Source organism: Mobula birostris, chromosome 4 (assembly GCF_030028105.1).
Source record: "Mobula birostris isolate sMobBir1 chromosome 4, sMobBir1.hap1, whole genome shotgun sequence".
In the NCBI taxonomy this organism is placed as follows: Eukaryota; Metazoa; Chordata; class Chondrichthyes; order Myliobatiformes; family Myliobatidae; genus Mobula; species Mobula birostris.
Window position 1 is genome coordinate 83,486,946 of NC_092373.1, and position 17,893 is coordinate 83,504,838.

General features: G+C 43.3%; 1 protein-coding gene and 1 long non-coding RNA gene across 5 annotated transcripts in view; one reads left to right on the forward strand and one right to left on the reverse strand.

Annotated features, from left to right (window-relative positions):
- Window positions 1-17,893, forward strand: part of inpp5d (inositol polyphosphate-5-phosphatase D) — a 149,706-nt gene that overhangs the window by 109,678 nt on the left and 22,135 nt on the right. For all 4 annotated transcript variants that reach the window (XM_072255668.1, XM_072255669.1, XM_072255670.1 and 1 more), the window contains 3 exons: window positions 1,993-2,136; window positions 6,635-6,731; window positions 13,924-14,043. In XM_072255668.1, coding sequence (XP_072111769.1) covers window positions 1,993-2,136; window positions 6,635-6,731; window positions 13,924-14,043 — 361 coding nt within the window. The remainder of the gene's footprint in view (window positions 1-1,992; window positions 2,137-6,634; window positions 6,732-13,923; window positions 14,044-17,893) is intronic.
- On the reverse strand, window positions 3,587-9,992 carry LOC140196442 (uncharacterized). Its single transcript, XR_011885712.1, has 3 exons — window positions 9,727-9,992; window positions 8,012-8,137; window positions 3,587-4,282 (listed from the first exon to the last, which is right to left on the reverse strand). It is a non-coding gene; the product is annotated as an uncharacterized lncRNA (long non-coding RNA).

Here is a 17,893-nt window from a genome sequence, read left to right on the forward strand (position 1 = left end):
CATCTTCTCCCTCTCAAACTGCCTGGTGAATTCGGTCATATTATGATCACCGCTTTCTAAGGTTCCTCACTTTAAGCTCCCTAATCAAATCTGGTTCATTATACAACACCCAATGCAGAAATGCCTTTTCCCTAGTGGGCTCAACCACAAGCTACTCTAAAAAGCCATCTCATAGGCATTCCACAAATTACCTCCTGTTGGGATCCAGCCCCAACCTGATTTTCCCAAACTACCTATATGTTAAAATTTTCCATGACTATTATAACATTGCCCTTTTTACATCCCTTTTCTATATCCTGTTGTAATTTATTTCCCACATCTTGACTATCGTTCAGAGACCATCAGGGTCCCATCAGGGTCTTTTTACCCTTGTAGTTCCTTAACTCTACCTACAAGGATTCATCATCTTCTCATCCTATGTCACCTCTTTCTAAGGATTTGATTTCATTTTTTTTTAACCAACAGAGTCACCCCACCCCCTCTGCCTACCTGCCTGTCCTGCTGATACAATGTGCATCCTTGGATGTTAAATCCCCAAATATGACTTTGTTTCAGCCACAGCTCAGTGATGCCTGCAAATTCATACCTGCCAATCTGTAGCTGCTACCTTATCCCATATACTGCATGCACTCAGATAAGAAACCTTCAGTCCTGTATTCATCACTCTTTTCGATTTTACCCTCATGTTACACTTCAGCTCATCCCTCTGACTATAATTTTGCCGTCATCTGCCTTTCTCACCGCCTCACTGCACACTGCATCTAATTACAGTACAACTGCCCCATCCTCAGTCCTATCACTTCAGTTCCCATACCCCTGCCAAATTAGTTTAAACACACCCCCATCTCTCTTGCAAGCCTGCCCTCAAGGATATTAGTGCCCCTTGAGTTCAGGCAAAATGGGTCCTTATTGTACAGGCCATACCTTTCCCAGAAGAGATCCCAGTGATCCAGAAATCTGAACACCATCCCCTCCCCCACTGCACCAATTCCTCAGCCATGCATTCATCTACCAAATCATCTTATTCTTATCCTCACTGGTACGTGGCACAGTCAGCGATCCAAGATTACTACCCTTGAGGCCCTGCTTTTCAACTTTCTACCTAACTCCCTATATTCTCTCTTCAAGACCTCCCCCCTTTTCCTTCCTATGTGATTTGTTCCAATATGCACTGCGATTTCTGGGGAATTCTTTCCCCTTTAGAATGCTGTTGACCTGATCTAAGAAATCCCTAACTTTGGTACTTGAGAGGCAACATACTATCCAGTTGCCCCTTTCACGTCCACAGAATCTCCTGTCTGTCCCTCTAACTGTGCACTCCTCTTCCCCCTCCCCGCTTTCAGGACTCTCTGTTGAGGCTCCCCCCCCCTCAACCCCACCATCCACCCAAAAGTATACAAAGCAGTGAAGTTAATTTTGAGGGGAACAAAGTGAGGGTGTGGATGAGGATAGATGGATGGACACACAAATGCCGTGCCTTGTCCCAATGGCTGCAGCTTGCCAGCAGTTGAGTGGAGGCTGAGTGTGCATCCAAAGATCCAATATTTAAATGAAAAGAGAAGGGACACCTCCTTCTCACAACAACTTGGAACAAAGAGTGGAGCAGGGAGATGGAAAAGAAAGTCTCAAAGAGGAATTGGGTAAATGTATCTAAGAGGAATTGGGTAAATGCATCCAAAAAGTGCAGGGGGAAGAGCAAGAGAGTGAGATGAATATTAGATCATTCTTTCAAAGAGGCAGTGTTTGCAAGATGGGCTGAGTGGCCTCCTTGTTGATTATCAATACAAATGCAATCATTGATATGATTTGTGCAAATTGTTTAGGTCTTGTATAATTGTTCAGCATAGAATGAGGCCATTTGCTCTATCACATATGTGCTAGCTCCTTTGAAAGAGCCACTCCCTTGCGATCTCCACACCTCCCCAATGTGATTCTTCTATCCCACTATGCCGCATTTAACCCTGGGAATTTGCTCTGTGTTTTGTTACCCAGGTGAGGGTTGCATTGCTCTGCAAGCCGGCTCCAATGAGATAACATTCAACGTCCCGTTGGAGCACCGTGGAGAGGAGACGGGCAAGTTCAGCGGCTCTTATAAACTGATCATGTCAGAGGGGAAACAGCGAGAGAAGACTTATGGTAATTTTCAGTGGTTGATGTATTGGGATGAGGAGGGGGGACTAACTCCAAATGGAGAGCTGGGTCTGCCCAAGGGACCATTAGTGGACAGGGTCTGTCAGAGAGCGAGCAGAGAGGTTCACATGAATGACTTTACAGAGAGCTGCTGATATGGTTGGAACAGAAGCCAGGAGTAAAGCAGACAAGTGTCTCCTGAACTCTGGCGTGGTGTGTGGTTCCTCCAGTGAAATGACCTGCTCTAAAGTTTGGTCCACAGTTCCCTGTACCCTATACTGAGACTGGCTCCCCTAGTGAACTGAGGTCTAGTCAAGTGCCATTGGATAAAGCGTCCTGGTGTAAACAGGACATGAAATCCCCACTAATGCCTGAACCCAGCTAAAATCCACCTATCGCTGCCATGTGGTGGTTTGGCAGCAGACAGCCAGACGGTCTGTTTATAAGTGAGATTTATTGTGACTGTGTACAGTTCTGGAAAGGTATCAGACCTCTCACTCACAAGCAGAAGGAATTCTGCTGATGTTTGGAAATCTTTACCAGCACACACAAAGTGCTGAGGGGCTCAGTATATCAGGCAGCATCTGTGGAGGGAATAAACTGTCAATGTTTTGGGTGGAGATCTTTTAGCCAGTCCTGGGCTCCTCCTCCTTATCTCTTTTTCCATTCCCCATTCTGGCTTCCCTCTTACCCTTCTCTTCTCCTCACCTGCCCCTGATACCCCTCCTCCTTCCCTTTCTCCTGGTCCACTTTCCTCTCGTATCAGGTTCCTCCTTCAGCGCTTTACTTTATTTGGATACCACTCCCAGCTTCTCACGTTATTCCCCCTCCTCCCCTCACCTGGTTTCACTCCAGCTTGTACTCCTTCCCCACCCCCACCCCCACCTTTACATTCCAGTTTCTCTTCCTTCTTTTCCAGTCCTGAATTGCAGGGTCTCGGACCAAAACATCGACAGTTTATTTCCCTCCACAAACGCTGCCCGACTTTGCTGAGTTCCTCAAGCATTTTGTGTGTGTTGCTCAAGATTTCCAGCATCTGCAGAACCTCCTGCATTTATTACGAAGGGCGATAAAGGCACTGGAGAAGGTGTAAATGATATTTACCAGAATTTGGAGAGTATAATAATTACAGCCTTTTTTCTGTAAAACTAAAGAGGAATGATGTTACCCAATATAGCCTGTTAAAAATAGAAAAAGATAGAGGTAACAAAATGACTGCATGTGGGAGAGTTTAAAACTTGAGACCATTGAGCTGGTAGCCCTAAGTAAATGGTAATAATCTAGTAAATAATTCAGGAGAAACAACCCAGAGGGCTGTTGGAGCAGAGTTTACTGACGAAAGAAGCCACAGTGCTGAGTGGTATGGATGTGGAAACAATATCAACTCAGAGAAGAATAGAGGTGAAGTTAAACAAAATTGAACACAATCTGTGGTGTGGACACCTGGTACTGATTGCCTTATTTCTCAATTATAGACATAAAATATTCTGTTATATAATGTAACATTACAACCACTGACTTCGAAACACAAGCAGGTACTTTGTACAAGCAGGTAGGAAGGCATTCTCACTTTATCTGTGTGCTCCATGTATACAATAGAAGGTGCTGGGCTGTGATTGGCACAGGCCTGGAGTGCTGAAGCCGATTCGAAAGGAGGAGTTGAGACCTGCTTTGGTGCTGAAGTACATCCTAGGGTGTATGCTGGGACACATCAGTGATGTGATCTGGGATCATCGGGTGTTTCGGACGCTTCAACGTCAGACACTCTTGCCCAGGTGACCCAGCCAGGGTTGATCCGGCTCTGGCTTGTGTCCCAGCAGCATTGGTCCACGGGTCACACCACTTGATTGATAGTCAGCTGGAGGCTCGCTCAGCAGCCCCTGTGACGTTCCTAATGGCTGGCCCCATAGTGCTAAGGAGAGAGTAGGTTATTCAAGAAGCAGGTCAGGCCCAGCCGCTGGGTTTGATCCTCTTTCGGGCAATATCCGGACTACGTTATTTAGTAGGACAATGATTAGCAGCAGAGATCCTCTCTGAATCCATGGGCAGCAGATATGTTGTGGACATAAAGTAATGGCAGCGTTAATGTGAATAGGAAAATGGTGGTAAATCCAGTGTAATGTAGGAAAATTTGAGATCAGCAACTTTGGACCTAAAAGGGATAAAATTGAGAACGTTTTGTATGATGATAAAATAGAAAGAGTGGTAACATAAAGAGATGGTCCTGTATACTTTAAAATGTCATGGATATACATGTTAAAACATATTACATACTCCAGGATTTTTACAATGGGGGTCGTCATTAATTTAAATCTAAACAAACTCCTAATTAGTCTTGGGGTTTGGTGGAAATTTCTGGGCTTCTTTGGACTTTGGAAGGATGCTTGACTTTGGAAGGAGTGCAGCGTAAACGTTGCAGAATGATACGTGGATTCCACTTGCAGGGTGAGATTACTGTCACTTTTGAGGATGGCAATAAAAGTTTTCAAAGTATTGGGCTAAATGAAGCAGGCCTTCTCGCTGGGCTCACTGCCATGATCCCTACCAGGACAGCCATCTCTTAGAAGTGGTGGCAAATTCAGGCTGATCCCCTACAACAGGGGTCCATGAAATGGATGGGGTCTGAGCAGCAAGTCAGGCTCCGTCACTGGATCCTAGATCCTTGCCTCTTCATCCACACCACTAATTGCCATTGTCAAAGGATTTTTATCTCTATATAATGGTTAAATATTTAAAAGCTATTCAGGTGGATTTCAATAATTACAAAATAAATATTTAAAATGTGTATGTAAATCAAGAAACGCATCAAAATATGACATCGTAAGCGTAAAGTAAGTTTTTAAGTGTTACGTGCCATCGAGCACAGTGACACAACACTGGCTTACTACAGCCAGGGTGAGGAAACAATTTGCATTTGGCCCTTCGGCTGTATACCCTGGAGGAATGGCGTGTGGATAGTGATCACAAACTCACTGGTGGTTCAAAGGTAAAAGGTCAGTGTCAGTGAACATTCAGGCACACCAGTGTCTGACCTCAAGCATGTCTCAGGTGTTTGCCTTTCGACTGTGCACGTTTCACAGGACAAAGGACAAAGCCAGCGACTCCTTTGGCTCTGCTGGCAATACTAGTGGAGTTGATAGGGTAAGTGGAAACAATAAACTTCCGTTAGTTGGAGAGTCAAAGTCCAGATGATATTAGCTTACAGATAGAGCTAATTCTTTCAGAAGTGGTCTACACTTCAACAGTAACTAGCTGGTTTAACGCAATCATTCCTACAGATCTAGTCAAAAACCTAGGCCTCACCGGAAGACCCCAGACTACATAGATTGGTACTAATATCTCCACCTCACTGATAATTAACACAGGCGACCCGTCAAGAATGAGTGCTTTGCCCACTGATCTACTCTCTCTACACTTGTAACTGTGTGGCTAGGCACAGCTCAAACGCCATCTATAAATTTTCTGATGACACAGCTATTGTTGGCAGCATTTCAGGTGATGATGAGGAGGGGTACAGGAGTGAGACAGATCAGCTGGTTGAGTGGTGTCACAGCAACAACCTTTCACTCAATCTCAGTACCACCAAAGAATTGATTGTGGACTAGAGAAAGGGTAAGCCAAGGGAACACACAGTCCTCGTGTGCACTTTCAAGTTCCTAGGTGACAACATCTTTGAGGATCTATCCTAAGCCCAACGAATCGATACAGTTACAAAGGCACAACAGTGGCTATATTTCATCAGGAGTTTGAGGAGACCTGGCATGTCACCAAAGACTCTCGCAAATTTCTCCTAGCTTCCCTCAGGGAGGAAGTGCAGGAGCCTGAAGGCACACACTCAATGATTCAGGAACTACTTCTTCCCCTTTGCCATCAGATGTTTGAATGGATATTGAACCCAAGAACACTACCTCACTATATATTTTTTTTCATCTTTTTGCACTGTTTACTTAATTTAACTTTTATTTGTATGTATACATATTTGTATGTCGGCCAGTTGATCTGAGCACTCCGAGGCTGCATTTGGTTGCTCATGTTACATTGTTAATTGTTCTTGAGATCCACAACAAAAGCTGCAGGTTCCAGCAACAGTCCAATTGGAAATGTTATGAGAACACATGGATTCCAGGAAACACCCCTACACCAACCTGTGTGGTACAGATATTCAAAGTATGGGGTTTAAGAGGACAAAGGAGCTGGTGCACAGAGCTTTATGATCCATAGCAAGAACTCAATATTTTCAGAGCAATATATAGATTGCATTACATCCTGACTGAATAGGTGCCCAACACTGAATGCGTCCTGTGGCTCAGTACTACACAGGCAATCCCTTTATATGCCAAGTCATCAGTATGCTCGATAGGTGTGATTGTAATGGATAATATTACATTGAGAATATCATGTTCTAAATTGTGCATGGCATTCTCTAAACAGTTGTAACGTTAACCTTATTTTTATATTTCTTTCATTCAGTTGGCATTTCATTTAATTTGCTTCTTAATTGCAGATTTTATACAGTTGGAAAAAGATGATATGATTTCAGTTAAACAAAACAAAACAAATACTTATTCAGAACCTCAAAAAACCGGAGATCGTTCTGCAAGGTAAGTTCTGTTTATTTAATATAAGATTACATTTGTTTTAGATTTGAGTAGAGGTTGGGATGGCTACAAGGTGGATTTGAGATATAAGATGGATTCGAGGAGATTCGAAGGGCCGAATGGCCTAATTCTGCTCCTATATTTTATGGAAAGCCTAAGATTCAAGCAATGGCTGCTATGGCATTTGGAGTTAGCTGGTCCTGTCTGCGCCTTGTGGCACATCAGGCGGCAACCGTTGCCATTACCTTAGCATTTTGTATGTTTTTCACAAAGCCGAGTTGCTAGCTTGATGCTCAACCCAACACAGATGGAAAGCATGCAGGAGCCGGCCAGATTCGAACCCAGGACCATTCACCTCAAAGTCCGGTGCTGATGCCACTACACCACCAGCCGGCCATTTGGAGTTAGGACAGATGGAAATATATTTGGGACTGGGATTCGGGTGTCAGGGTAGATTTGAGGTTTAGGCTGAGATTGTGATTGAAGTAAATTTGGCATTAAGGTTGGGATAGCAATCGAATTGTTTCGATGGATTTGTTTCGAATTGGCGTTGAGGCTAAAGATATGTTTGGTAATGAGATTTGCACTTGGGAATAGAGGTGTGAGTGGAATTTGTTTCTTGACCTCAATATCTTTATTGTCTCAATGGTACATCACAGTAATCCACTGAGTGAAACTTCTAGGTGTTATAACAGATCAGGCCACTGCCTACATCAGCAGTTTTTACAACTTCTCTTGTTCAGTAGGTCAGGAAGGCAGAGCCAAACTGACAAGATGGCCGGGGCATTATCCTATGGTTAGCTAGCTGTACTGAATTTTCCCCACTTTAAACTGGGCGATGAATTTAAAAGGGGTCTGCATGGAGGGGGTACACTGATAAATTCATGCCAGCTCTTTAAGGTCCACCCTTCTTCAGTATTCAGTGTTGAAACTTAAGATCTTGTTAAATCGTTGTGCTGCAGTTGACCTACTGGTGAGATTTCTAGGTTTCCATTTGAGAAAACCATAAAGGATACTTTCGGTTTCTGGGTGAGAACTGATCTGCCCACAACACTTACTTCTTTCAATACCCACATTATTGTAGTAACACCTAACACCTTGAAGAGTTGATCTTTTCAACGATAAATATGGAATCCCTGACGTTTCACCTTGTATGATCATATCTCTGAGAAACACCCACCACAGGATGTCATGATGGTAAAAGAAAAATAGAAATTAACAGCAAAAAAGGGTCAACAATGACGATTCCCACTGCTGCCTGTAAGCAGTTTGTACGTTCTCACCGTGACAGTGTGGGTTTCCTCCGGGTGCTCTGGTTTCCTCCCACAGTACGAAGACATACTCGTCAGTTGGTTAATTGGTCACATGGGTGTAGTTAGGCTGAAAGAACCTGTTACCATGCTGTATCTCTAAATAACAAAAGCTAATTAATAAAAAAATTCTGTTAAATCCAAGACTCCCTCTCCGTCTCCCGCTCACGCACATCAGTGATTTTAAATCTGATTCTGATTCATCCCGCCTCTCTCTCCCCACCCCCTCTGCCCCTTCACTCCCCCCACTGTCCTGTCTCCAACCTCCCCTCCAACACCCCCCAACCCCCTCCTCCAAACCTCTCTCCACCCCTCTCTACCTCCCTCCCCACCCCCACTGCTGCTCCGTAGACTGCCTTGCCTTGGTAGCACCAAGAAAGTCTCTCGTGTCACCAGGGTCTGCCATTTTCTACATCTCCAGGGCTTTCTTATTCCACCAAGAAGTTTTTCTCTCCTTCACCCTGCGTTGGACAATTGTCTTGGCCCTGGAGTAAACTTCTCTTTCGGCTCTGTTGCCAGGCAGAAAAGGCTTTCTGTTTCTTGGAGATAAATTGTTCTATCTCCCTGTCATTATCATCAAACCAATCCTGATGTTTCCTGGACTTGTACCATAAGGATGTTTTTGCAGGTATCAAAGGTGGTGGATTTAAGCAGACCCCAATGCTCTTTGATATCTTCCAGATATTCCTGTTGGAGGTTTTCCTCAAATGAGGCCTGAAGGTGCTTTTTGGGTGGCAGTGTCAACCAGGCTGTTGAGTTTTAGTCTTGGCCTGGTCTGCTTCTTATGAACCTTTCTCCTTTTCGTGAGTCTGATGGACATGATTCAAAGTTCAAAAATTTGAAAGTAGATTTGTCATCAAAGCATGTATTGGCAGAGACGTGGCAAATGGAGTTTAACACAGACAAATGTGGTGTGTTGCACTTTGGGAGGTCGAATGTAAAAGGACAGTACAAAGTTCAAAGTACATTTGTATACATTATACAACCTTCAGATTCACCTCCTTACAGGCAGCTGCAAAACAAAGAAACTCAAAAGAAACCATTTTTTAAAAAAAGATTTTCAAGCACCCAATGCACGGGGAAAAAAATAAATCATGCAAACATTAAAAGCAAGGAAATAGCGTTCAGAACTGAAGTCCACAAAGAGAGTTCGTGCACAGACCCTTAGTTCAGCACAGAGCCGAGTAAACATCATGGAGCAGCAAATTGAACCTGGGCCCCTGATACCCTGACCTCTTCAATCTAGCCCGGTGCCTAAATCATCGTCCAGACATAGGGTTCAGTTGCTTTGGTACGCAATGGGGTCTGGACCCACGCCACCTTCATTCAGCCTGCACCCAATCTTTCTGATTCAGCCCGGCACTTGTTGGAGCGGATCAGGCAATGATCTGTCCAGCTTCATTGGGACCAATCCTGGCCTTTGTGATATTCACATCGTGCCGATCCCTAACTTGGACAATGACATAGTCAATGAGATGCCATTGTTCAAATTGGGGCTGCTGCCACAAAGCCTTGAATTTCTTTTTCTGATGAAAGAGAGTGTTGGTGATAAGACTGTGCTCAGCACATGTGGAGAGAAGCAGTACTCCAACTGAGCTGAAGTTGCCAATGCCTTCCTTTCCTACGCTACCCTTCCAAAGATTGAAGTCCCAACCAGCCCTGGCATTGAAGTTCCCTAAGAGAATTACCTTATCCTTCTTGGGGATGTTTGACACTTAGCATCTAGGCAAGCACAGAAGGCCTCGTTTTCATTCTCACACGTCCAGAGTTGGTGCATAGGCACTGATGATGGTTGCTATCTGGTTGTTGGCAAGTACCAAATGGATCATCATGAGACATTCACTGATTCCCCACATGAAGTTCAGAGAGTTGGCTGATGAGCTGGCAAGCCCAACGCCATGGATGCTGGGCTTGATGGCTGCCTTCTTCCTTAACTGCGACAACACTGCTGAACCAGATGTTACCAACCAAGTCCTCAGAGGCCTGTGAGAGAAAACATGGGGGAAGCTCCTGGTATGAAAGAGGTTCATGATGTCAGCAGGAGTGTGAAGAGCAACAATGCCCCTGGAGCTGATGGGATCCCTAAGGAAGGTGGACCAGCTGACCTGCACCACATACATGCCTTTCTCCTGAAGGTCTGGGAAAAGGAACTCAGAACTCAGAGATTCTCTAATAATGAGTACATTCAAGAAGGGAGACAAAGCAGATTGCGACAATTACAGAGGCATCTCCCTCCTATCAGCAACAGGCAAAGTGCTTGTGCGTTTGCGCGTATCCTTGTTAATCAACTCCATCCACTATCTGAAGAAGTACTCCCTGAGTCACAATGTGGTTTCCACTCAAGAGGTACCATAGACATGATATTCCCAGCACACCAATTACAGGAAAAGTGCCATGAACAAAGGAAACCCTTGTATCTGGCTTTCACAGATTTGATACAGTAGACTGCCAAGCTCTCTGGCATATACTATCAAACCTTGACTATTCTCAGCCACAGTACTCAGTAATAGTGACACTGAATTGGAACCCTTCACTGGCAAGTCAGGAGTCAAACAGGGTGCATTATAGAAAGGAAACCTACAGCACAATACAGGCTCTTCGGCCCACAAAGCTGTGCCGAACATCTCCTTACTTTAGGAATTGGTTACCCATAGCCCTCTATTTTTCTAAGCTCCATGTACCTGTCCAGGAGTCTCTTAAAGACCCTATTATATCCACCTCCACCACTGTCACCAGCAGCCCAGTCCACGCACTCACCACTCTCTGCGTTTAAAAAAAACTTACCCCTGACATCTCCTCTGTACCTACTTCCAAGCACCTTAAAACTGTGCCCTCTCATGCTAGCCATTTCAGCCCTGGGGAAAAAGCATCTGACTTTCCACACGATCAGTGCATCTCATCATCTTATACACCCCTATCAGGTCACCTCTCATTCTCCGTTGCTCCAAAGGAGAAAAAGCCAAGTTCACTCAACCTATTCTCATAAGGCATGCTCCCCAATCCAGGCAACATCCTTCCAAATCTCCTCTGCATCCTTTCAATGGTTTCCACATCCTTCCTGTAGTGAGGCAACCAGAACTGAGCACAGTACTCCAAGTTGGGTCTGACCAGGGTCCTATATAGCTGCAATATTACCTCTTGGCTCCTAAACTCAATCCCACGATTGATGAAGGCCAATGCACTGTATGCCTTCTTAACCACAGAGTCAACCTGCGTAGCAGATTTGAGTGTCCTTTGGACTCAGACCCCAAGATCCCTCTGATCCTCCACACTGCCAAGGGTCTTACCATTAATACTATATTCTGCCATCATATTTGACCTGCCAAAATGAACCACCTCACACTTATCTGGGTTGAACTCCATCTACCACTTCTCAGCCCAGTTTTGCATCCTATCAATATCCTGCTGTAACCTCTGACAGCCCTCCATACTATCTACAACACCTCCAACCTTTGTGTCATCAGCAAATTTACTAACCCATCCCTCCACTTCCTCATCCTGATCATTTATAAAAATCACAAAGAGTAGGGGTCCCAGAACAGATCCCTGAGGCACACCACTGGTCACTGACTTCCATGCAGAATATGACCCATCTACAACCACTCACTGCCTTCTGTGGGCAAGCCAGTTCTGGATTCACAAAGCAATGTCCCTTTGGATCCCATACCTTCTTACTTTCTCATTACACCCACCCTATTTGCCATTTTTCTTGCTGTCATCTTTCACCTCACTGGCCAAGACCTGACACAGGGAATCCCAATCATGCATAGAATGGACAACAATATCAACCAGTTCCAGGCCAAGAACAAGGTCAGCATAACCACTATGATGAAGCATCATCATGCAGATGACAATGCCATCACAGCACAGTCTGAAGGAGAACTCCAATGTATCCCCAATGCCTTTACAAGATATATAGTGCCCTGGATCTTGGTTTAAATCTGAAAAAGACACAGGCCCTATATCAGCCACCACTAAGCCAGTTATTTATCCAACCGTCCATATAAGTTGATGTTATAACCCTTGAAAATATAGATCACTTTCCCTACCTTGGTTGTATTCTCTCCTCAAATGCAGACATCAACCCAGAGATCAACTGCCATCTGAGTAGTGTTAGTGGAGCCCATGTAATATTAAGGAAAAGAGTCTTTGAAGACTGTGACATACAGGCCCAAACAACACTTTTGGTCGACAGAGCAGTTGTCCTGAGTATGGACCACCTACAGTGGACACCCAAAAGCCCTGGAACAATCCCACCAAAGAACCTTATGAAAGATTTTGAGGATCAGTTGGAAGGACAGACATACTGTCATCAGTGTACTGGAGGAAGCCACATGAACAGCATCTCCTTCACAATAAAGCAGCACTAACTCTGATGGATAAGTCATGACATTCGGATGCCAAACTCACACCTCCCCAAACAGATACTTTACTCCCAGTTGAATGAAGGTCAGTGAGCCCCCGGTGGGCAAAGGAATCGCTTCAAAGATAGCATAAAAATCAGCCTGAAGAAATTCGACATGACATCTAAAAACTGGGAAGACCTTGCACTCAATAGATGCACCTGGAGGAAATCTGTTCAAGAGGGAGCTGTGCTACATGAGAGCGACCTCTGCTGTGCCACAGAGAACAAGGGGCAGCTGAGAAAGGAAAGAGTGAACAACAAAAAGACCCAACTACAAGCCACTGCCACCACTTACTCGTGTCCACAGATTGGCCTTTACAACCACCTGAGAACCCACTCAGAACCACTACAATGGTACGACAAAATGGAAGTGGGGTTTCACAAAACTGGGCATACAATTTATGCCTATTAGTTAAAGACAGACAACTGCATTTTATATTGTGCAAGCCATTATATTTGCGATTTCCCAAAGCACTTCATCAGTTATATTGTCTCTTATCAGAAATGTCTGCACAGAGCCAGCTCCCGCAAGCCAAAATGTGAGGATAACCAGCGATTTGTTTGGTTATGGTGTCTTATGGATAGATTTGGCACTAATAAGGAATAACTTCTGTTTCTAAGAGATTGTCATGGTTCCATAATTTTGTTTGGTATTTGGTCATTGGTTTATTTTTGTCACACGTACTGAGATGCAGCTCTATTTGCATGCCTTCCCAACAGATCATTCCTTACACAAGTACATTGAGGTGGTATAAAAGGGGCAAAAACAAACAATGTAGAATGTAGAGTTACTGTTTCAGAGAAAGGGTAGTGCAGGTGTAACCATGAGTTATCCCTGTTGTATAAGAAGTCCATTCAAAAGTTAGTGTTAATTATACAGAATCAATAGAGGGAAGCAACACACACAAAATTCTGGAGGAACTCAACAGATCAGGCAGCATCTATGGAGGGAAATAAAGAGCAAGTGTATCGGGCCGAGACCGTTCATCAGGGGAGGCTGGTTTCGTGATGGACTGGGCTGCATTCACAATTCTGTGGAGACTCGAGCACAGCAGCTGCCTTACAAAGCTGTGATGCATCTGATAGGATGCTCGCTATGTGCCTCTAAGCTTGCGTCTGGGAGATGGCACCTCCAGCATCCTCTCAAAATTGTCAGATTTATACACTCAATGCTTTGGAATGAGAATTGAACCCAGAGTCTTCTGGTTCATCTTTTTTTTTTTGTCTAATTCATTCAGTCACTCCCAATCCAACACTGTGCTGCAGTTTGCTGTTATCTGCACTGCCTATCTGCAAATGAAATTGGTGAGGAAGTCTTGTCATACAACCGTTACTTCCAGTTCAGGCAGTATTTAAAATGTGCTGGATATTCTGATTAGAACGTTCCCAACAAAGATACTGGGCACAGTTTATGTTGAGTTAGTGTGAACAGGAAATAATGTTTTCTTGGGAATAATGTGTCCTTTCACCATTGCATTAGGTTAGCTACAAGATCGCCCTCCAATGTGGTAGCAGAAGAAGCAGCTGCCAAGGCCCGAGACCGAGTGCCATTACCATACCTACCAGACAGCACTTTCAAGGATGATGCCAAGTCCTCAAGGTACCATAAGTGAGAACCCAAAAGGAGAAAAAGCATTACGTAGTTCATGTGGGCCTCTCCCTTTGAACTCTGGATTAGGATCAAATTCAAAGGATAAAAAACTCATCACTTGTGATGACTTCATACCTGTCTAGGGCCTTGTTAAAAGCATAATCTGAGCTACATTAGCCCAGTCCTTGCCAAGCATGAGTGCATAGAACAATACAGTGCATTCACTGCGTAGTCCATCCCTGTTATAGGCAAGCAAACCTACAGAGTGAGTCAGTGCTGGTTGGTGTTGAATAAAATCAACTCAGACATGAGACCATCCTCATTGTAAACCCACAGTATGCAAGGGCAATGATTCCATTTTCTGTAACTGTACTGGATATGTGACAGAAGTCAAAGTTACAATGGCAGAGTTCCGCCTTGGATTTGCTTAAACAACTTGAAGTTGCAATTGCTTTTGATCAACTATAAGGTCTTCTGTGGCAGTATAGGGGTGGCTTAATATGTGAGAATAGTGTGATGAGAAGCCTGGGGGTAGACAGTTAATAAGCCGTATCAGCAAGTTACAAAATGGTTATAGCACAGGAATTCAGTCTGTCTACACCAGCACTATGCAAGATCACTGTAGCTGCTACACACCCTTTCACTCCTCTCTTAGCAGTACAAATCCTTTCAGGTTACTCAGGGAGCTTTATCTTTGCTTTGCTCACCCCTTGCTCTCTCAGGAACAGGGCCACACTGTCGCTGAAGCATCCCCGTTTTAAAGGCCACCCATTATTCAATGATAACTTCACTTGTCAGCTTTTCATTCTGATGTTTTCCCAGGCTAGATCTGTTTTCTCCTTGGCCCTGCCTTGCAGGTGGGTATTCCTTCGATCGGTTGGGTCTCTGTGCTGAGCCCTTTGTGTTCTGTCACTGGATACTTTGATGATGCAGTGCAACTCTGAGTAGCTGTGCTACATGTGGGAGAGTCCCAGCCACAGGCTGTCTTTGTCTGCCATCAGACTCACAGGCACCAGATAGTGGGAGGGAACATAACCAGCATTTAGTGACAGAAAGTAATTCACTTCTGTCCTTTTTAACATTTGTTTTATTCTGTTTACTTTATGTGAAAGTATAGTTTTATTTATTTATTTATTGATTGATTGGGATACAGCACGGAGTCGGCCCTTTGAGCCACACTGCCCAGCAACCCCCCGATTTAACCCTAGCCGAATCATGGGAAAATTTACAATGACCAATAAATCTAGCAACCAGTTCCTCTTTGGACTGTGGGAGGAAACCGGAGCACCCGAAAGAAACCCACAATGTCATGGGGAGGATGTACAAACTCCCGACAGGCTGTGGCGGGGACTGAACCTGGGTCACTGGTACTGGATCAGCATCTCGGGCAACTAACTCCGACTTAATAAATTGACCACAGTAACCTGCTTTAAAAAGGTTCAAAAAAAGAACTTGCATTGCCTTTAATACATTATATTTATAAGTTTATTAATGATAGAGTTATATTCCTCCAGATTAATGTTTTCCTATGTATTTGTATCTCAGTCCCAGTGCAGACCCACCTTCAAACTCTTGATTTTCTCAGATATTGTCGTATTAATTAGTTGTATGTATCTCTGAATGTTTGTTTCAGCTTTGAATGTATAGTCATCACCCTTCATCTTCTATGTACAAATATTTATATTTATTTTTTATCCTCTATGTGCAGTGCTTTCAGATCATATTTATGGCTTAGAGATTTATTTGCCATTACTGTAATATATACAGTGGATTCCAGTTAATTGTGACACACTGGGACCAGTACATTTTGTCCCAATTACGAGGCAACCTCATTAGCTGAAATTTCTTGGAAATATCTAAAAACATATAAAACAGAACAAACTACCACTTAACTAACAAATTATGCATTTAAAAGAATTACAGGATGAATTAGAAACTAACAATGCTACTACAGTACTATAAAACTGTAGTTCCCAATGGTTATTTATGGGTAACTATCCAGTTATAGTTATCTGGATAGTTACTCATTGTGTGCTGCCATGTTCTTTTGATTGACTTGTAAATGAACAAAATCAATGCAGATTCAGAGTACGTATAATGGGCAGCCTTCATACAATCCTCCCGATGATTGCGTCCTCCAAATCTTCATTTTCATTGTAACATTCAAAATGATTGTCAATACCTTCAAATTCTTCGTGGTCCCCAGCTTGTTGAAGTAGTTCAATTGTTTCATTTTCACTCCCGGTTGTCTCTGGCATCTTCAATTTTGAATGCTTGAAACAGCAGTGAGCAAAACAGTTTTGAATTGTCTTACTGCTTGTATCTTGCCAAAATTCACTGCTTTTTGAATGTACATTCAACTGAAGCTATTTAAAAACTGTTTCCTCTTTGCTCAGTATAATCTCCTGTCCCAATTAAGCGTCATAATTTCCCAAATAAACAAAGGGAATCCCCACTATTTTTTCAATTTTTTTTGCTCTTTAAGAGTTGTCCAAATAAGCAGCTACCCCAATTAACGGATGGCTCAATTAATGGAATCCACTGTTTTCAGTGCTTTCGGTGGAGACAAGGTTTCTATCTGAGGAGATCAAACAAGGGCAATGAATATTAGGGAGTGAACATTTAAGCCAACAGGGAATTCAGGAGAATCCTCTTCATCCTGAGAACATGGAACTCGCTACTACATTGAGGAAAATAACATTGATGCATTTCACAGGAACCTGGAGAAACTCATGAAAGAGAAACTAACAGAGTTGCTAGTGTAAAGTGAGTGGAGGCTTCAGTGAACCATAAGCACCTGCACGGAGCAGTTGTTTCCATTCTGTGTCATCTATGTAATTCAATGTATACGCCTACAGGAAACAGCAAATGCTGAAAATACTTAGCAGGTCAGACAGCACCTGTGGAGAGGGAAATGAGTTAACCCCTCAGATTCATGGCCGTCCATCAGTTCTGATGAGTGCGGTTGAGCTGAAAGATTAACTCCATTTCTATCACCATCTGGCCTGCAGAGTACTTTCATTATTTCAAATCTCCAGCATATGCAGTTTTTTGCTTTTTCAATGATATATTATTGTATATGTGATGTTTTTGTATTATATTTGGATCTTGGGCTCTTCACTCTGCATTCCTTTAATTGTATTTCATTCCTGTTTGTAAATATTTGTTTGCCTTTTTAATCCCCATGTACTCTAATATTACATGTGCTGTACTTCTATAATACTCATGTCTTGGAATCTTTATTACTATACGTATGCCCTGCTAAGCTAATGTATTCCTCTGCACCACCGTCAGAGTAACACTGGGACTGAGAATGGTTTATACCTGTAACATTTATTTTTTTACAAATGGATATGTTTGACATGTTCAATGCCCACAGAGCCGCTTCAGTCAGAGGCAAAATAGAGGCACTGGAAGGCCAACCGAGAGCACGCAGAATGTGTTAATCACACCAGGAAACCTGAAGCATAAAGAAGATCTACAGCAGGGGTCAGGAGGTCTCAATGAAACAGGAAGGACTTGAGGACCAAGCCAGGAATAGAGATGTGGGTAGGGACGAGAGAGTAGTGCAAACAGTGTTGGAACCGGAGATGGCAGGAAATGGAGGAGAAGCTGGGAAAAGTCAGTTTGCTTCATGTATTATACTGGCAGAATAACTTCTAATATAGAACAACTGAATAAAAATAAAACAGGTCAATCTGACGGTGAATCTAATGCCCACAAGCTGATCAAAGGCGAGTCACGTACAACTTGACAGTAATCTGGAAACTGAAACTTGAAAACAATGTTAAGATTCAGCAAATATAACTTAAGGGTTTTTTTCCAATTGATGAAAAATACTAATTTAAGATATAATAAA